Genomic DNA, 21,992 nt, shown 5'->3' on the forward strand with positions numbered 1-21,992 from the left:
TTTACAGATGGCTAGATTCAGTCAAGGAAGCCACAGCCCTGAGTCTGCAAGAGCAGAGCAGGACTGCTGATGACAGGGTGACTTGGAGGTTTCTCATTCATAGGCTCACCATAAGTCAAAGTCAACTTGGCAGCAGTTAAAAACAATGATAGGGTTGCCATAAGTCAATCACTGTGAAAGTATGTAACAACAAAGGACCAGCTCTTTAATATACCTATGCAGGACTGGCATATTAGGAAGCAGACGTGAAGAAATAGCTCCAGAGTATGTGTTCTGAATGCAGAAGGATACAAGTTCAATCCACCAGCATCTCCGATTAAAGGGAATACATAGCAAATGATGGCAGGGGGATCTGCCTAAAAACCCATAGAGCTGCTGCCAGTCATAACAGACATTTGTGCACACAATGAATAAAAAGGCTTGATGTATTCCATTAATGAAAATGTAGCATTGTTCTTCCCTCAGGTCTCCTGTACTGGATCAAAACATCAGAAATGATCATGTAGCCCCATTTCTAAGGCTGATAAGACAGAAATACAGGTCCAGTCTTCTGAATGCTTATAAAATAGTTCAAGGGAAATATAAGCCCACCCACTCCCAGCTCTGGTTTGCAAAAACTGTGGTGCGGTACAGACCACCCAAAAAGGGCGGCCTGCCGGCGCCTATTTTTCCTCCGGATGAAAGCTGCAGTCGCCCAACCACGCGACTTCCCGCCAGCAGAAAAATAACCCGTGAAAACCGGGTTCTTCTAAAGCCATGGCGGCGGCATAACAAGTGCGCCACTGGCGCACTGGATACGTAAGCACCATGCAGCGCCGTGCGGACGCCGCCCAGCACTTACATAACAATGGCAGTGCCCATGTATACAGGGCACCGTCATTGTTATGCCCTCGTCACATGCTAGGGTTGTGGGGCGTGTGGGCGCTCTGGCCACAGGCAACCTTAGCACGTGACGAGGGCGTTGCAAAGGGCCCGTAAGTATTGGGCCTTAGTTTTGCTGTATTGATCTCAGTAGAAAAAGCATGATTTATTTTCTATGCATCAGGCCCATACAGTTACTTCATATGCCAGGGAACACAAATCTTTAATACAAACTGGAATGCATGAAGTCCTCATATTTATTCCAAGTACCTGAAGGCGACCCAGTGTGGTACAGTGGTTTGAGCACAGGATTAGGGCTCTGGGAATCCTGGGTTCGAATCCCCATGGAAACTTACTGGGGTACTTTGGGCAAGTCTCACTCAATCTCAGAAGCTAACACAAGCCCCCTCTAAACAAATCTTGCCAAGAAAACCCAGTGACAAGCTTGCTTTAGGGTCACTTAGGCTGGAATTATCTTGAAGGCACAAAACAACCTGAAGCCCCTCTTTAGGAATTTAGGAATTGTCTTAGGAATTTCTCGAGAGAAACAAAGGGCTGTGTAACACCATGACACTGCAACACCATCACCAGAAAAGTATATTTGGCATCAGCATTATGATGCCTTGTTTAGCAGAGCAAGACTTTATTGGTCCAGGGATTTAAAAAAATTAATGTTGCTTCTGCCTGTGGGTTTCTATATTATTATTGGCTTCTTGTTTGTTGTAATTGTTTTATTGCCTTGCTTTTTACACTGATTTATTCCCACCTTTATACACTTGCCCTGGGATCTATTTGGAAGTAAGGAAGTTAACAAATATTTATAAAGAAATAAATATGAGTACATTCCGCTTGTATTTACAGTCCAAATCTAAGTTAGCATTTCTTTATGGAAGGGATGGGAACTGTATGTCCCTTGACATGTTATTGTGTGCAGCTTTCACCATTCATCACCACTGAACTGTTGGGAGATGCAGTCCAAAAATCATCTGGAACGCCTCACTATTCCCATACCTGTATGCAGAGATTTTGTAGTATCTTTGACACTAACTCATGGTAGTGTGAGACTTGAGTCTACTTCCTCAGATGCATGAGCTCCACAAGTGGAAAAAATTTAGATAAATTGTCCCAGCCAATTATGGATTGCTCTTAACTTTGGACTGTACATCCTAGCAGTCTGAACCAGAACTGCCAATTGTCAGGAATGCTGGGAGCCCTATAACGTCTGAGCAGCACATGATTCCCTCCCCTGCTCTAAAGGTATTGGTGCTATCTGCATTTCTACATCTGCAGACTTAGGAGGGGTATCATACATAATGGAACATCCTTCCTTAACCTAATACTCTCCAGATGTTGTGGACTTCATTCCCATCAGCCTTAACCAATGTGTCCTATAGTGAGGGATCATGGAAGCTGAACTCCAAAACATCTAGAAGACAATCAGGTTAGGAAAAGCTACATAAGCCCCCCTATATCCAATATTGTCGATAATGAAACAGCATAGGAGGAAGAGCAAGACTGCAATCCTATGAACTGTTATCTAGGAAGAAATCCCACTGAACTGTGATCATTGAAAATTTGAGTCCTTGCCTTGTTCAAGCATAAGTACTTTCTACACATTGCACTACAATTACATTGGGCTCCGTATCATACATGCTTGGAAAAGGCAATTCATCTTCATCAGCTTGTTAAGGAATACTTTCAAGATTTGTGTGTATCTCATATTTCTTCCAAGATGATCAAGTTGGCATACTTCCTTTTTTTCTGCATTTCAGCTTTCCAAATACCACAAAGTAAGTAATGCTCAAGGAAAATGAGTCAAGGAACTTGTCTGCATGGACAAATCACCCTTAACTCCCATCCCCCAGGATGCTGAATCATGTTTACATGACCCAGGGCCAAAATCCCAAATTGGATGCAGACTGTCTTCATGACACCTGCACTGAATTTGGAGCATCCTCTCCCTAACCTGCATTTAAATAATTCATCTTTTGCTGCACGATTTCACATGTGATCCCCACAAAACTGTCCAGTGCCATCACTGTGGCAACAGGCTGACCTGAGGTAAGAATAAAGCACCCAGCACTGCAGCTGCAGTGCTAGGTAATGAATAGGAACCATATGCAAAGGCAGCCACATGTTCAGTATGAGAGTTGAAAAACTGCAGCAAAAGAAAGGTAAGGTGGGGTTTCAGGGCCAAAATATTCTGCAGGCATCCCCAAAGTATTCTGGTATATATAGATCTGCCCAAGGTCAACATATGAGTTTTATGGTAAGCACGGGGATTTGAACCTAAGTATCCCAAATCAAACTTTACACAGTCGAGAAACCCACACTATGAGCCTTGGTACCTTCACTGCAGGAATCATGCAGGCTTCCAAGAACATTTCTGTAGCCCTTAGGACACTCCAAAAGGGGGGTTCCCAAACAAGAATTTGTATCCCCACTCACAAGAAATAAAAGCATCACAGCCATACAAGATTCAGTTCTCCTCAAAAGCAATGTAGGCCTCCTGAAGCTTGGTTTCACAAAAATAAATTGGAGATGCTGAACCAAGTGTTTTTCTTCTGTTTTCAAAACAGAAGGGACCTTCTGGTCATTTCCTGTTTCCTTTGGATAGGCTGGAATGGCCCTGCCAGGATCTCTGGGGGAAGAATATGACTCCCTAGAGCAGTGGTGGTGAACCTTTTAGAGACTGAGTGCCCAAACTGCAACCCAAAACCCACTTATTTATTGCAAAGTGCCACATCCCTCTGGATTTCTAATGACAAACTCTAGTGAAGTCTGTGTTGGGATGATGGTGCATGTGCCCACAAAGAGGGCTCTGAGTGCCATAGATTCACCATCACTGCCCCAGAGCTTGCCCAATCTTGTTAAAATGCCAACTGATACCAATCTCAGTCATTCACAAACATGGCAGGAAGGCTGGGTGCTCTGGCCTATTGTCTAAGGCTAAAAGTGGCCCTTGGAAGTACAGAACTCACTTTATTTTCAGCTGCCTAACAGCAGACTAGCATGGGTATTTAGTAGTATGCAAAAGATGAAAGTGACACCTTTTACAATTATTAAAGATAGCTAGTTATGCCTTTTAGAAAAACAATGGGTGAAACTAAGAAGCTGTTTGCCTTTACAGCAACAAAATTAGTTGGTGGCAGAAAACCATCTGGAATGGTCTAAGAAAAAAAGCTAACAAAGGAAGGGTACAAATTCTTGTGTTGGTGTGCACATACTTGTGTATTTACAGGGTTGAATTCTTTGACTCACATTGTATGAACCCTGACCCGAAAGGAAACTTTAAGCTAACTCTTCTATACCACAGTGCTTTGTTACACAAAACCACAAATAGGGTTCAGACAAATATATATATATAATATGTATTTTTAAAAAATCTTTACATCAGAACTTGCATACAATTTTAATAGTATAACTCAATTCCCATCTCCCTACAGTTCAGATGACCCTGGTAACAGTGTGTATAACTTCTCATTTTTGCTTTCATAATTTTAAAGCAAACAATACATTTGAGTGTATTTACTCTGTGCAAATAAGGTAAGTAACTTTTGGAATCCTTCAGAAGACATATCCAAGGTTCAATCTGCAGCAGTCCTTTGTTTTCTTTAAAATGATTTAATGACTGTAGGTCCCCTCCCCTCCTTTTAATAAAGTGCTCCTGTCCAGCAGAACCCAAAGGCCTTTGAAAAGATTTCCTAGTAATTTTACCAACAATTATATATATATATATAAAAACAAAAAAAAGAAGTGATCACACAAACTCCAGCTTTCCATGGCCACCATACATTCCCCAGTGAACTAGTGAGAGTATTTTGTCATTGCTGAGGTCTGGCTGTCGCATCTTGTCACAGGTCATGCAGCAGTTCTCGTGACCTGTCACTGGCACCATGCATTCCAAGTCCAGCTTGGCCACCTGTCCTTTTTTGGAATGATGCCCATGAAAGCTGTAGTGCAGTCGGGAGAGCATTTGCTGCCTCTGGTCTTGCAGTCTCTTGTTTTCGCTCCTAAGCATACGCAAGGCCAACATAATGAGGAGCACCAAGATCAGTCCACCGGCTATGGGGACAGCAATGACAGCGGCTCTGAACCAGAGTTCTTTTGAGGAGGTGAGCTCCTGAACCTTTGTGATAAGGTTCCTGCTGTTATCATGCTGGTATCTGCTTCCTTGTCCTGGAAGAAAAAAAAGAGGGGGGAGATAAGGAATGGTTTTTTGTTGTTGTTTTGCTTTGGAGATCAAACCTTTCTGGATTATTCTATAAAAATATGCCATTTCCATTATCAATTATAAAATAATTCACTGTTGTTACCTGTTACAATGTTAAGAACCAATAACTCAAGTGGAGGGGGAGTCCTGTCAAAATTCCTCTTAAAATATTGTAAAGTGACCAAAATACATTTTAATAAAACTCTGAAGTGTCACATGTTATATTACTTTTCAACTGTGACTTCATTACTCTCTTTCCACCAAAATTACTTGTTATAGATAACTACAGTTGGCCCTTTGTATCCACTGATTTTTTTTTATTCCTTGGATTCAACCATCCACAGCTTTAAAATATCCCTCCCCCCCCAAAAAAAAAAATCCAGTAAGCAAACTTGATTTAGCCAGTTTATATAAGGGACACAATTTTACTATGCCACTGTATATAATGGGACTTGAGCATCACAGTTTTAGGTATCCATGGGTAGTCCTGGAAACAAACCCAAACAGACACCTACTGTACATTGTTGGCAACTCCTTATTCCAGGCTTTGAAAAGACACTGTCACTTAGCTCACTTAATAATGGGACTCACTCCCTACCCCTCTCCCCCATTAAGAGATGTTGGATAAGCCGCTACTTGTAACAGGACATTATCAGTTTTATTATTTTCAAAAAAGATTCTGACATTTGCATAGTAAGTGCTTTCTTTGAAGTTTTAATACATTTTAGAATTATTTATGGATACATTTTAAGAACAGCGATTTTACATTTGTACTGCATAGTATTATATTTTATTCTGCTTTATAAAGGCATTCAATTTTTAAAGGTGGTTCAGCTCTCAATGCATCATTCAGAAGCTAATGTTAGAATTTAGGAAGTTCAGGTGAAGCCCCTCTTTCTAAAATTATCACCTTGGGGTGAGGAGAGAGGATTATGGTATAATTTGGCTAAAACTGGAGGCAGTTCCCAGGGATGCTGTATCTAGCTATAATGACACTTACATCCCATTTGGATTATGGTTAACATGCTGTATGTGGGTCTGTCTTTGGAGAGCATTCAGAAACTTCAGCTGGTCCAAAGAACTACAGGAAGCATGCAACAATTCCACAGACTGCAAATCTGTTTCCAGTTCAAAATGAGGGTTATGATCAATGAAGCCCTGCATGGCTCGGGTCCAGACTGTATTCTTCTACATGAGTCTATCCACATTTTGAGATTTTCAGGGGAGGGCTTCTCTCCTTCCCATCACCTTCAGGGGTACATCTGGTAGGAACACAGGAGACGTCTTTCTCAGTGGCTATTCCCAGGCTTTGGAATTCGCTTCTGAGAAAGGCTAAACTACAGCTTTTCTTGCTACCCATAGGCAGGTAAAACATTACTCACAAGGAAAGAACCTTAAACAATGAACTACTATGGTTTTTCTTTTTCTTTTTTAATGCTTTAATGCTTTCAATTGCTTTTAATTCTAATGGTAGTTTAATTATGTTTTAACTTTTGTATGACATTAACTTTTCTATGTATATGTTTCAGCCTTCTGTAAACTACTTGGAGTCCCCTAGGTTGGGGGAACGGTGGAATATTAACAATACTAGCAACAACTATTACTTTATTTCACCAGGAGTCACCCCTTACCATTTCCCTCCACTCACTTTAGCCCAGCAATCTGCTTAGGCTACACTATCAATGTTAACTCATGTTGTAGCAAACATGGGGAACCCTTGGCCCTCTGGAAGTTTTAGCCTTCAGCTCCCAGATGTCTCACCCAGCATGTCCAACCAGTTTTATCGCTGTGGTTAAAGATGCTGTGGCAAATAGGAGCCCATTTTCATGGCCAAAGGTGCTTACATCTCTTTAAAATTAATGGTACAATATTTTCCTAATAATGTTATTTTGTTTCCTCTAAATGCCAAAAGATGATCAATTGTGATCATTTTTTAAAATTACATGTTACCTCTTCTGTGCATGGCTTCTGTCTCGCACCCACCACATTAATAATTCTTTGAGGTAGATCAGGCTAAGAGGCCATGGATGGTCAAAGCTCAGATAGTGGGTTTTGTGGCTTTGTGAGGACTACAGCCTGGATCTCCCACACACCAGACCAACATTGTAATGACTATGCCATAATGACTCAGCTATTGTTATGAAAAGATCAGAATTAGGTTAGGGTTAGCAAAACTGTAGAGGGCATAACACTAAGATAACACATTTTAAGCTTTATATTTTTGTTCATGATTTTCCTAGAGTAAACATCAGGATGCACAGATCTAAAATCAAAAGCTGTGTGACATGAATAAACAGAGATGCAGAAGAGATTGCACTCTAGGGTGGTTGGATGTGAGGAAGTGAAAGGCTCTTGTGCCTTTAATATTGATGTAAAAGGGGGGGATTAAAGGTATAGTTTTCCAAGCCAAGCTATTCGCAAAAGTAAACTCCTGCTTTTGCACATTAAAAGTGCAGGAGTCTTGTCCCATTTTATATTTGGCTATGCCAGTACATGCTGGGGTGGGGGACAGGGCGTTCCAAGGTTGACATAATCAGAGGCATTCTGCAGAATCATAGATCACTAAGACAGATCCAGCCACCCACCCAACAAAACATCTACTTTTATATTTTGGATACACTAGTCCCACCCTTTTCAATTCAACAGATACACCCAGTGTCAAAGAAGTCATTTTATGCAAGATATCAGTAGAGTCGCACCACCAATTCTGTTGAATCAGCTGAATACTCTGCATATGTTTAAGCAGAACTTTAAAAAGTTATCTCTGGAACTACAGCTCTTAAAATCTCTCAACCATCTTGGCAAATGATTGTGGTAGCTGGGGTATTCTGGGAGCTGTAGTTGGAAAAAAGTTTATTTTCCAACTTCCGCTTTAAGTATGCTGGGTGCCAAGTAAAATGGGAGAGATGTCTTTCATCTTTCCTCTCCTTGATTTAACTATTTCATCTTGGGCAGAGTAAGTTTAATGAACAGCCACAGTTTTAAATTAAAAATGCCATTTCCCCCCCGCCAACCCATCCATTAAAATTTAAGAGGCTTCAATAAATTTCATTTGTGCATTCTAATACTTTTATTTTTCCCAGTCCAGATTGGGCCATATTTTTGAGCAAGGGCCTCTCCCTAAATAAGCTTCCCTGGCAAAACACCAGCCCTATTAGAGGGAAAGGAAAATGCTTTTGTCTCATGTTAATGCTGATGTAAAAGCCATTTGGCAGAGATCTGTCTAGCCACATGCTTCCCACCACCCTAACATGCTTAATTACAATCAAGACCCAAATTATTAACGTTTGCAGACAGGCAAGGTCTTGATTGTTGAAAATAAGCCTGCCCATGTTTCAGGGGGGAGTTCCACTCACCTGAAAGCTCTCCTCTGGAAGGAGACAGGACATCATATAGCCCTCTATAATTGCACATGTCTTCATGACAACACTCCAATGTGGGTATTGTAGTACCAGAGTGGTTTTGCGCCAGGTTAGCTTGACAGATCTCTGAAGTGCTTGAAAGAGAGTCCAAGCAGCCATGAGTGAGTGGAGAATGGCTGTTCTGGGGGTCAAGCAGTCTTGAGAAGCAAGCATTGAGCTCAGATTTGCACATGTAGCCTGTGGCAACGCAGTGTGCAGCATCACAGTAGCATCTAATTTCACCTGCAAAAGAAGAAAGGATCAGCCAAGTTAGCACTGGAAGTTCCATCACAGCCATCTCATTTTATACAAGCTACCACTAAGGGCCTCCAATACTGATGACAATAGCTATCAAATTCACAGCATCACTGACTGGCATTAGGGTAAGTATATGTATGCCAAGCTGAGTAACAGAATTCCTCTACTTATAGCTGCAGGTGATACAAGCAGAGAGAATGTTGGAACAACACCATGCTTAGTCAGACAGTACATAGTTCTGCAGCAACAGAGAAGCAGTTTGCTATCCAAGTACAATCATGGGACGAATGATGGTTAAAAAGCATAAGCACCCACTGTTGTGATATTGTTATGGTCACAAAATGATTCCATTCGAAGATATAGCCATGTTAGCCTGTGGAACTGGTATGTAGACAGATTTTTGTAGCACCTCTGAGACTAACTGAAAGAAAGTAGTTGGCGGCATGAGCTTTCATAGACTTAAGTCTATCTGAGGAAGCTGACTTAAGTCTATGAAAGCTCATGCTGCCAACTTCTTTTTTTCAGTTAGTCTCAAAGGTGCTACAAGATCTCTACAAAATGATTTCATGTGATGGCAACAATACCACCACAAATCTCTCTCCCCATCTGGAGATTTTCTGCCACCAGAACATGTAATGTAGTAGAGCATCCTGGAAAATGAGAGCCTACATGGCATACTGGTTTGAGCATTGTGACCATGAGTCTGGAGACTAGGGTTTGAATCCTAGCTTTACCATAAGAACCCATTGGGTGACCTTGGGCAAGTAACACTCTCAGCCTGAGAGGATGGCAACGGCAAATCCCCTCTACAGGAATGTGCCAAGAAAACCCTGTGATAGAATCACCTTAGGCTCGCCATAAGTCAGAAACAACTTAAAGACACACAACAACAGCAGCCTTGGAGAATGGATGGGATAGATGTGTGAAGAAATCTATGTACAACATTTCCTCAACCTTGTGCTCTCCAGACATTTTGGATCTCAAGCCCATCAGCATCAAGCCTGAGGATGACCAATGACCAGGAATACTGGCAATTTCAATGCAAAACTTCTGGCAGGCATAATACTGGAAAAGTCTGTTCAGCATGGTGCAAAAAATGCACACAGTGCACATGATTTATGTCAGAAAGGAGTGTGTAAAGGAGATGCAGAGATATTACATGCATTAACCAAAACATGGAAGCTGTGGTAAGCTTCCAATACAGAGCTAAAGTAACAATATTGGTTTTCCTGCTGCATCATTTCACGTTGTTTTATAGGGCTAAAATCAAACATTAGTCACAGCTAGAACAAACCCATTGAATGAATGGACTTTATGCAAATATAGACATACAGATCCAGTGGGTCAATTCTCTTTGGGATTTAGAATTCGATTTAGGTCATGTTATGACCCTGAGATCTCCTGATACAGGAGAAGATACAGTGGACCCTTGTTATACGCTGGGGTTTGGTTCCAAGATCCCCCGTGTATAACAAAATCCATGTATGCTCAAGTCCCATTAAGTATAATGACATAGCAAAATGGTGTCCCTTATAAAAATGGAAAATCAAGGTAAATTTATACTTTTTTGGAACATTTTCAAAGCATGTATGCTTGAATCCGTGTATAAAAAATCCGTGTATAAGAAGGGCTGACTGTATACATATTTTAATAAAATAAAAATATACTACAGGGATCAGGTTACTTCTTCCTAATTGTTCTCAGCAAAATCTATTAAGGCAACCAACTGTGTACTAAGTCTTTGTAGTGAAGGCTGCAGTGCCTCCCCATTAGCCATTTCTGCAAGTCTGCTGTTTTATGTGGCAGATGTTCCCTATTATGTTACCTATAACATTCTAGTTTCTGCAAAGTTGGGGGGGGACATGTTATATGGCTTTCAGCAATGCATTAACATGCAAGCAAATAAACAAAAACATACTTTAATTCTATCATGCATACATATTTAATTGAAGTGATGGAATTGTTTATAACTGTGGGGGCAACAGTTAAGAGCTTTAGCCAATACCTTATAAAATCCTGAGCTGAAGTCTCATATAAAGATGAGAATCAGAATCAGGGGGGAAACGTTCATTACAGGATTACAGCTGATGCCACACTACAATTTGATACTCAAGTAACTGCTATGGTTCAATGCTATGGAATTCTGGGATTTGTAGTTTTGTGAAAGATTCCGCCTACTCTGGCAGAAAGCTCTAGAGCCACAACAAACAACAAATCCCAAGATTCCACAGGGCTACTTCTCTATTAGGAACTTCTGGTGGCCATATGGACTCCCCCAAAATACTTAAAAAATAATAACCTCAAAACTAGAAGTAATCAGAAATCCAGTTCTAGTTTTGAAAACTGGTTTATTAGAGTGTGAAATGGTGATTTATTTAAACAGTGACCTATTTAAACAGTGAATTAGTGTTCCTGAAGCCTTGCAGGAGAGGGAATTAAGCCCCTTCTTCTAGAAATGGGGCCTGAAGCCACAGGAACCTGGGACAATGTTTGGGCTCACTCTGGCCATCTATCCGTGATCTGATTTAATATTCTCTTTCACACAATAGCTCCAGGTATAACGGCAACTGTTGTTAACAAGCAGATTTTAGAAACTTTACTTTTCTGGACTATAGTTCCCAGAATCTCTTATTCCAGAATGTCCAGCTGGCTTCATCTTTCTGGCAGTTGTAGTTCAATGAGTAGGTTTTTTCCAGGCTCTGCATTTGTACCACGTATCTGAATTTCCACAGTGTATTCTTCCCGGAAATAGAACCTCTCATGCAGAGGGCTTTATTATAAAGAAGGGACTCTTGTATTTACAATCAGGGGAGTCTACCTGCCAAAATCAACTTCTTTCATCTGAAATGGAAGCTCATAAATGGGAGGAAAGGGGACAATAGCAAGACTGAACCCTCCTTCCCCCACCAACACCCCCCCTCTCCCCTCCCCTCCCCACACACACATACACACAATCCATCATGTGGTCAAACAGAGTAAACATTTAGACTCAAAATGCTCTACTGTTTGTATGAAATACAATACTAATAGGAAACTGCAAAAAAAAAGCTTTAAGTACTTTTTTTTTACTTTAATAAAGCTCCCTTCATAAAAACATCTTCATTTTACATTCTTCAAAAAGAAATGTACAGTATTCATTTTACTATACAAGGAGACCCATGTTTTTTTTCTAGATTGTTGCTGTTTGCCTCCTTGACTTATGGCGACTCTAAGGCATACGTATCAGGGTTTCCCTGGCATGTCTTCTCAAACACCCATGACAAAATAGGAACTACTGTATTATACTGTGAAAAGACACAATTTTACTGTGCATGGTGAGGAAGATACTTCTATGTGATATCTTTTTCCGGACCACCTTAAGTTCACTTTTCACTGTAATGTTGCTGCAGTTAAGCATAGAGAATCTTGCTGTGCTTTAATCAATGCCAAATGATACCTTGCCTATAAGTCAATATCTTTTCTGTGTGCGCACATGTGTGTGCATACATATGTTCATGCATGCACATAGAGGGGGAGAAAGAGAAGCAAATCCTGAAAGCCCTTTCCCTTTGAAGAATTATGAAGTTCTAAAGCTTAAACATTTGGAGAACCAGTTTGACAGAAAACATTTCACTGGGCCTAAAATCTTTCACCAGGTTTTTAAAAAATGCAAACACTTTTTCATGCATTTGGTCATCCAGAGTGATTTTTAAAAAAACTTTAAATGAAATGGATCATTCTGGATACTCTCAAACCAGCATCTTCTCCTCTCCTTAAAGTATCTACAGAAAAGTCATTTAAGCAAATATTCTCTAATAACTTGATTGTGATAGTGATTGCCTTACAGTCACAGCATGATATGCAAAGCTTAGGAGGACATAATAGCAAGGATTCTGGGAGCTGTCATTCAGAAAAGTAACTTTTCACGCTTGGAAGGTCATAATAGCAAGGATTCTGGGAACTTTCATTCAGAAAAGTAACTTTCCCAACTTGGGAGGCCATAATAGCAAGGGATTCTGGGAACTGTCATTCAAAAAAGTAACTCTCCCAGCTTGGGAGGCCATAATAGCAAAGGATTCTGGGAGTTGTCATTCAGAAAAGTAATTTTCCAAGCCCTGAAGTTAAGGATAAATACAAAAATACTTGGGATGGGAGGATTCCACATACCTACCCCCTGCTCTATCTTGGAGATTAACAAACAGAGGAAACAAACCATAAAGCTATGTTTCTCTTTCGGCCGTTCATCCGACCCTGCTTAAAATGCTATCTTTTCCCAACCCGAGACAGTTCTATAAACAAAACACGATGGACTCGTCATCAGGTCCTTCCAACCCCATTTTAATTAGAGCCACATTTCGGACCCTTCCAGTGGAACAGAATGGAGGGTTTTGTGTTATTGTATTTCTTTTTTTCTTTCGCTTTTTTTCCTGAAAGCAACTTTATTTCTGTCGATTCATAAAAAGTTCCTTCCTGAACGATGCAAAAAAGGCCAGAGAGGGTACTGGGTATGTTCAAACAGTGAACAATGCCCCTTTCTGTTCCCCCTCCTCTTTCTTGTTACTGTATGTAGCTATTAAAGAAAAAATGTCTGCTTTTAGTCAAGGTGGCTACAGAAGAGACTGCAGGCTGCTCTCAAAGCTTTTTGAAGTCAACAGCAGCCAGAAGTCTGTGATCCCCTAATTATATCATTATCAGACACATAGTTTCAGTATCTGAAACTGCACATTACTCTCCGTCACTCCCTTCTCTGCCCCTCTTTGATGGGGCCAGAAGACTTCCCTCCGCTGGCTTCAAGGGCTGTTATTTGGGGTTAATTACACCCTTCCTTCCAAAATAAATAAATACTGGAGCACATCAGCACTCTGCTAGCTTATCCTTTAACCTCCCTCTCCAGGAAAACGTGGCAATTATGGGAACGCTTCCCCCACCCATCCCATCTCTTTTTTTCCCCTTTCCTAGTTACTTTTCTCAAGCAGAGGAAAAATGGAGTTTTCCCCCTCTTACAACTAAGAATTGTTAACTGAAAATTAAGAACAAGCTGTTTCACTTCCCCCACTACAGTCTACCCTCCTTATCCGCGGGTTTTTTTATCCACGGATCCAAGCATCCACAGCTTGAAAATATTCAGAAAAAGCATAAATTCCAAAAAGCAAACCTCGATTTTCCATTTTATATAAGAGACACCATTTTGTCATGCTACTGGATTCAATGGGACTTGAACATCCACAAATTTTGTTATCCACAGGGGTCCTGGAACCAAACCATAGCGGATAACAAGAGCCCACTGTATTACTAGATGTGAACTATCAATCTCCCTGTTTTAGCTGTTAAGAAAACTTCATATCAAAGCATCCAATCAAAACAAGTGAAACAGGGAGATTAGTGACACATCTAGTAGTATTTGGGGGATCTGTTGTTTTGTTGCTGCTGTGTTCCTTCAAGTCATTTTTGATTTACGGCAACCCTGGCGAACCAACCTAAGGCCATGGAGATTTCTTGACAAGATTGGTTCAGAGTTTTGCCATGGCCTTCCCCTGAGGCTGAGAGTGTGTGACTTGCCCAAGGTCACCCTGTGCATTTCAGGACTGAGTTGGGAATCAAACCCTGGCCTCCAGAGTCATATCAACTTCCGAAGGTTGTTGGGAGGCACACAACCTAACCTTGGCTTTATCCACACTACAGAAATAATCCAGTTTGAGACCACTGTAACTGCCACAGCTCAATGCTATGGAATTCTGGGGTTTGTAGTTTTGTGAGATGTTTAGCCTTCTCTGTCAGAGAGCTCGGGTGCCGCAACAAACTACAAACTACTATTTCCACAGCATTAAGCAATGGTGTCAAACTAGATTATTTCTGCAGCGTGGATGCATCCCTTGAGTACATCTACTCAAAAGGAGGCCACTCTGATTTCACACCAAGCAAGCACTCCCAAAATTGCAGCTTGAAGGAGATAGCTAATGTAATGCCACGGAAAAGATCAGCATTAATCCTTTATGCAAAGGGATCTTGTAGCACTTTTGAGATTAACTGTTCAAAAGAAGCTGTAGCATAAACTCTTGCAGATGTGGCCTACTTCCTCAGATGCAGATCAAGTCTATGAAAGTTTATGCTGCATCTACTTTCTCACAATGTCAAAGATGTGACAAGATCCCTTTGCATAGTGATGTTTCAGATTAACAGGGCTATGACTGCATCTGCACTGCAAAAATAATCCACTTAACACCATGGTTAACCGCCACTTTAACTGCCATGGTGCAAATGAGATGGAGTCCTGGGATTTGTAGTACACAGTGGCACAAAGCTCTTTGATAGAGAAGGCTAAATGTCTCATAGTACTATAATTCACCGGATTTGACAACATCAATCCATGGCAGTTAAACGGGTTTCAAACTGGATGATCTCTGCAGTGCAGATGCAACCTATGTCTCCAAATTAGTCCTGCAGTTTGGCATGTTGCATAAAGATGGACTTATTCTCTTTCAGTCCACTGCACTTGGAAATGTTACTTTTGGGGACTACAGGCATGGTGGAATTGGGGGACGTATAACTCCAAAAAGTTAACTTTTCTGTGCTGTGCCCGAGAAACACTAGAGACAAGAAGCACAGCTCTTTCTGCAACTCCACTTGGGTAACAGGGAAGAATACTTTTCCAAAGGCACGGAGGCTTTTTGAATTATTCAGCATTCCCTGCCTAATAAAGAGGTTTGCAGCCTCACAAAGGGCTGAGACGTCCTGGATCTCAAAGGTTTGTGTTGCTAATAGAATTTAAATTTTATTTCCTGGACTTTAAAAGGCTTTGTCTCCTAGTACATGGCCAGGAGAAGGAGTGGCCTGCCTTGCGTAGATAACCTTTCATACTCTGAACATCATCAACAACATCTCCTGTATGATTTGATGGAAACCCACTGTGTGACCTTGAGCAAGTCACACTCTCAGCCCCAAAGGATGGCAATCACTCTCTGAAGAAACCTGCCAAGAAAACCCCAAGATAGGGTTATCATCAGCCGGAAACTACCTGAATGCATACCACAACACTATCTGTTAACCCCTTTGCATGATGATGAAACCAGCGGAGCTTCAAAAGCTTGCAACATATATTTTATGCATTTTTGCTTGCCTCATAAAGGTATCACTATTGTGAGGATTTTGGATGTGAAGTGTGTTTTCTTCCTAAATTTCTGGAGATGGAAACATATCTGTGTCTGTGATGTGTGAGGACCTGGGCTGGAACCTTTCTGAAGGGCATTATAGGCAGCCTAACAAAAACATTTTGACAACCACTTGTCCCCAAGGTCTGCCTTAACATCAGTGAAGCCAGACAAGGGGCAGAGTGGAAGGAAGGAAGGGGAAAAGGGAAGGAAGAGGAAGGAAGGAAGAAGGGGAAGAAAATAGGAAGAAGAGGGAGGGAGAAAGGAAAAAAGGAGATAGGAAAAAGGGAGGGGGAGGAAGGAAAGGAGGAAAAGAAGAAAGAAAGGAAAGGAAGGAAGGAAGGAAGATTTAAGGAAAGGAATGGGAGGGAGGGAAGGAAGGAGCAAAGAAGGAGATAGGAAGGAGAAAGGAGGGAGGGAAGAAAAGAAAGGAGAAAGGAAAGAAAGGGAGGAAATAAAAAGGAAGAAAGGGAAAAAAGAAGATAGGAAGGAGGAGGGAGGGAAAGAGGAAAAGAAGAGGAAGAAAGGAAGAAAGGAAAGGAGATAGGATGAAGAAAGGAGGGAGAGAGGAAAAGAACAGGAGGAAGGAAGGAAAAAAGGAAACAGAGAGGGAGGGAAAGAGGGAAGAAAGAAAGAAAGAAAGAAAGAAAGAAAGAAAGAGAAATAAGAAGGGAAGAAAGGGGAAGGAAACCCAAGCAGCAGCGCCACTTCCAAGAAGAGGCGAGCTTGTTCTGGCCTGTGAGGCTGGGCCCAGGAGGAAACCTGACACGCTCACAAAGCTTTGGCAGTGCGCTTCAAAGGCAGCGAGGGCCCAGGCCCAGCGCATGGAGTGCGCCAGGAAGAAAGGAGGGGGGCAGCCCCAGCCTGGCAGGGGAGCGGAGGGCAGGAATGGCCTGGGGAAGCTGTGGGGGCACACAGCGGGCAGCTACTGGGCTTCCCTGCCTGGGATCTCCAGGTAACCCTACAGACTCCACCAGCCCATTTGGGAGGTGGCAAAAAATGGCCTGGCCCTGCTTCACTTCCTTGCTGAGGAAAATGAAGCAAAACTCGGAGCCATTCGTCCCTCTCTCCTTTGCCTGAGGTATAAGATATTTTTACCCGGCCACATTCGACGCCCCTCTGCACTGCAGAAATAATGCAGTTTGACACTGCTTTAACCGCCACAACTCCATTCTATGGGATATATGGATTTGTAGTTTGTTATGGCATCAGTGCAGCGGCGTGGTCTGAGTGCTGGACTAGGCTCTGGCAACCAGGGTTCGATTGACAGCTGGGCCATGAAACCCACTGGGTGGCTTGAGGATGTCACACACTCTCAGCCTCAGGAAAAGACAATGGCAAATCTGCTCTGAACCAATCTTGCCAAGAAAATAGTTTCGCCTTAGCGTCAGAATAAGCTGGAAACGAACGGGACAAAAGCAACAACAATGGCATCAGAGATCTCTGACAGAAAAGGCTATGAGTCTCTCCAAACTATAGCTCCATAGCATGGAGCCATGGCAGTTAAAGCAGTGGCAATTGGACTTAAACTGCAAAACTGCACATGAAATAGGATTTCTTTTGTTTTAATAGGGAATGGGAAACTGGTCCAAAACACACTGAAAAAATAATCCAATTTGAGATCACTTTAACTGCCCTGGCTCAGTGCTAGGGAATCCTGGCAATTGTAGGGTTTTTTTGTGGCACCAGAGCTCTCTGTCAGAGGAGGCCAAGTGTCTCACAAAACTACAGTTCCCAGAATTCCCTAGCACTGAGCCAGAGCAGTTAAAAGTGTTCTCGAATTGGATTTCTGCTGTGTGTTTTGGACCTCTGTCACACTTATTCACCCAAATCAACATCGAAGAGGCAGTTGCGAAGCCGGCACAAGGATGAGTCAACGTTAGCCTGCATTTCCAAATAAAAGTAATATACTAGGCTGTGTAAATGGGATTGAGAGGGGGCATAAAACCATTAGGTCCAGGGTCTTAAAATGATATACTTGTGCCACAGCTCCTTCTCCCAACGGCCCATTTTTGTGGGAAAATCCCTACCTCCACAATTCAGATAACGCTGCACCTCTAAGTGTATTTTGTTGTTCTTGTGTGCCTCCTATCTAAAGGGATTCTTGGCAAGATTTATTCAAAAGGGGGTTGCATTCCTGAGGCTGAGAGTATATGACTTGTCACCCGGTAGGTTTCCATGGCAGAGTGGGGATTCGAACCCTGGTCCAGTCCTCAAACCACTACACTACGCTGTTTCTCAAGTGTATTTATTCTTGTTGTGTGCCTTCAGGTCACTTCCGACTTACGGCAATCCTATCATGGAGTTTTCTTGGCAAGTTTCTCCAGATGGGGTTTGCCATTGCCATCCCCTGAGGACGAGAGACTGTGACTAGCCCAGAGTCACCCAGTGGGTATCCATAGCTGAGGGGGTTTAAGACTCAAGTCTCCAGAGTCATAGTCCAATGCACAAACCGCCACACCAGCTCACTCTGAAGTCAATCCAATGGAACTAACTGGGAGCAATCATCCAACAGCACTCAACTGTTTATAGTTGCAGTCCTACACACCTCAGATCTAGGCATACATGCCTCTCAGAGAAGTGTCACGGCTATCAGCCTCTGTCCCCAACCACTGAAACTTTCCAAATTCCTGGGGTTCAAAAGCACTTGAGTAATCCAGTTCTGTCCCGCCTGGTTTATACTGGGATTTAGGGCCCTTCCACACCACAGTACACAATTCTACCACATTGATTTTCCTGTAATTGCCACAAGCAACATCCTATGGAATATTGAAATTTGTAGTTTGCTGAGCTGCAAAAGCTTTTTGGCGGATAAAAAGACATTCCAAGTTACAGATGGGAGCCAGCATGGTGCAGTGGTTTGAGCCTTGGACGTGGACACCCAATGGGTGACCCTGGGCAAGTCACATTCTCTCAGCTTCAGAGGATGGCAATGGCAAACCCCCTCTGAAGAAACATGCCAAGAAAACCCTGCGATAGGTTGGCCAATTGGAAACGACTTGAAGGCACATAATTACAACAAAACTGCAGATCCCTCAGGATGCAGCGAGGGCAGTTAAAAGTGGAATCGTTGCTCTACAATGGTGCAGTGTGAAAGCTTCCTCAGTCTGAGTTTTAGCCTGAATGCATCCTCCCCAGCTTCTCTGATCCAGTTCCTTAAATCTCAGACCGCAAAGCAGTGCCCTCTTCTGAAACTCTCCACGCCTGCATCTTGCACACAATCGCTTCTCAAAGAAAGAGAGGAAAGAGGTTTGTGTGAACCTCCCCTGACCCAAAAATAAAAGCTTCACAGGAAGGCTTCAAGTTCCTGCTTCCCTTGGTCTGGCTCCCAACCCTCTGCCTTAAATCTTCACTTATCCACACAAGCCGAATTGCCTTGCCCTGCAAGCCAATCCTGACTTTCCTCCTCTCAAAATTCAACCAGATGCCACTGCCTTCCCCTGAGGCTGAGAGAGTGTGACATCTGACCTTTCTCTCAGATGATGGGGATCAACTAAGCACAGCAGAAATGCTGGCGAGAGGGAAATCTAAGAGAAAAGTGACTGAGAATTAGGCCTCATCTGCACTGCAGAATTAATGCAGTTTGACAACACTGTCATGGCTCCATGCTATGGAAGGCTGGGATTTGTAGTTGCATGAGATCCTTAGCCTCCCCTGTCAGAGAGCTCTGGTGCTGCCACAAAGTACAATTTCCCAGGATTGCAAAGCGGTGTCAAAGTGCATTATTTCTGTAATGCAGATGAGATCTTACCCAGGAAGTCCCCATGCGCGCCTGTGGGTGCACTGATCTGGAGCTAATCCTTGCTACTCAGAGGAGTTGAGTGCGAGTTATGTATCGCAGGAAGAGTGCCAATGACAAGGCTGCCATTCCCACATAATGGTTTGAGACTTTGGAGACCAGGGTTCGATTCCCGCTCTGTCATGGAACCCAATGGGTGTCCTTGGTCAAGTCACACTCTCTCAGCCTCAAGGAAACGCAATGGCTGAACAAATCTTGCCAAGAAAACCCCATGATAGGGTTGCAGTCAGAAACGATTTGAAGGCACACAACACACACTGGAGAAAGATGCTCTTGCCTGCAAAGAAAAAGGAAGGAAAGATGTACATGCACAAGGCGGAGGGATGGATGGGCAGAAATTGCACCCAGGCCTCCTTCCCTCACTGGCTGCTCATCTCGCTTTGCTCTCCAAGAACTATCGAGGAACCTTCTTCTTCTTCTTTGCCTTCCCAGCCAAGGATCCACCTTCCTTCATTCTCTACAATGCAAACAGACATTTCCTCCTTTCCTTCCTCATCTTTTTCAATTGACTCTTTGGTCGCCTGGTTTTATGAAGAGGGGGAGAGTTTTCTTTTTTCGATGGTGGGGGGACTGCAGCTCCCAGAATCCCCCAGAGAGCTCACAGGATCAAAGATGGAAGAGACTTCAAGGGCCATCAAGACTAACCAGCTCCTTGCCATGAAGGAATATACATCAAAGCATCCCCAACACATGGCCAATTTGTGGGAAAGGTTACCAGGGAGGAGGACTGCAACCCCCAGAATCCCCCAACCAGCAAACCTGGGGGTTACAATGAGGTAGCAGTTCTCAAAACAATATTGAGATATATATATATATATATATATATCCAGGAAACCTGGGGGAAAGGTTACAGTGAGAAAGGACTGCAGCACCCAGAATCCCCCCAAGCTCTGGGCTTCAGCTGAGAGACCCACCTTTGGTCAGGAGGATGGCCATGGCGCAGAGTTCCAGTTGCAGCCAGAGGAAGAGGAAGCTGGAGCGGCGATCCATTTAACCCTCCCGCTCCGCTCCGCTCAGCCCAGCCGCCCTCCTTCACCGCCGCCCGGGAAGGGCATCCGCTGCCGCCCTCCTCCGCCTCCGAAGCCCCTGGCGCTGCGACGCGGAGAGAGCCAAAGACACACGTCCTCCCTCCTCGGCGCCCGCGCTCGCTCTGTAAATAGAGCCGCCGCCCAGCAGCCCGGACGGCCTCGGACCGCCCCTCGCGCCCGCTCATAGGATGGCGGCTCGCGTCACTCCGACCCAAAGCCAATTGGCAAGGGATGGGGCGTGGTCTAGTAGAAGGGGCGTGGTCGAGAAGAAGGGGCGTGTCTTCGGTTCCTCCAGGGAGGAGGGAGGAGGAGGAGGAGGAGGAAAGGCAAAGGGATAACAACAACAACAAACAAACAATAACAATAACAATAATTGGGCTGTGACTCTGGATCCATTGGGAGAAGAGGAGGATAATAATAATAATAATAATAATAATACAATATTGATTAATAATAATATTGATTTATTATTATTATTATTATTATTATTATTACAGTTGCGCCACGGTGGTTTGAGTTTTGTGCTGTGACTCTGGATCCATGGGGAGAGGAGGCGAAGAAATTATTTTTATTATTATTTAACCATGTTTTGAGTTATAAATATTATATATAAAAAACTATATTGTATTATTATAATAATATAATTATAATGTTGTTTTAATATTTATCTATTTTATATCCCACCTTCCCAGAAGGATATATATCTAGTATTAAGAATAAATTATTATTATTAATATTTTAATAGTGTGTGTGTGTGTGTGTGTATATATATAATCTATGTTCTGAGTTATAATTATATATAACTATATTTTATAATTATAATAATTATTATATTGTTTTAATGTTTATTTATTTATTTATTTATTTTATATCCTGCCTTTCCAGAAGCAATATCTAATAGTATATTAGAATATGGATCCCCACTTGGCCATGAAACCCACTGGGAGACCTTGGCCAAGTCAACTCTCTCAGCCTCAGTGACAGGCAATGGCAAATCTCCTCTGAACAAATCTTGCTATGAAAACCCTGTGCTAGATTTGCCTTAGGGTTGCCATAAGTCAGAAACAACTTGAAAAGAACACAACTTATTATTATTATTATTATTATTATTATTATTATTACTATATTTCTTACCTGCCTCTCCCCATGGATCAAGGCAGAGAACAGCAGCAAATGACACATACACAACATCAGTTAAAACCACACATCAATTTAAAAGGACAAAGAAGATATTTGTTGTTGTTGTTTACCCTCAAGTAGTTTTCCCAACTTATGGCAACTCTAAGGCAAACTTATCATGGGGTT

At 42.5% G+C, this 21,992-nt stretch overlaps 1 protein-coding gene across 1 annotated transcript; it reads right to left on the reverse strand.

Moving 5' to 3' along the window:
* Positions 1-4,207: 4,207 nt before the first annotated feature.
* Positions 4,208-20,796, reverse strand: BAMBI (BMP and activin membrane bound inhibitor). Its single transcript, XM_042477003.1, has 3 exons — positions 20,574-20,796; positions 8,431-8,718; positions 4,208-5,040 (listed from the first exon to the last, which is right to left on the reverse strand). Exons 1-3 carry the CDS (start codon positions 20,647-20,649, stop codon positions 4,622-4,624), a joined length of 783 nt encoding a protein of 260 aa, XP_042332937.1. The 5' UTR covers positions 20,650-20,796; the 3' UTR covers positions 4,208-4,621.
* Positions 20,797-21,992: the final 1,196 nt, after the last annotated feature.

The sequence above is a fragment of the Sceloporus undulatus genome, chromosome 6 (assembly GCF_019175285.1).
Source record: "Sceloporus undulatus isolate JIND9_A2432 ecotype Alabama chromosome 6, SceUnd_v1.1, whole genome shotgun sequence".
NCBI lineage: Eukaryota > Metazoa > Chordata > Lepidosauria > Squamata > Phrynosomatidae > Sceloporus > Sceloporus undulatus.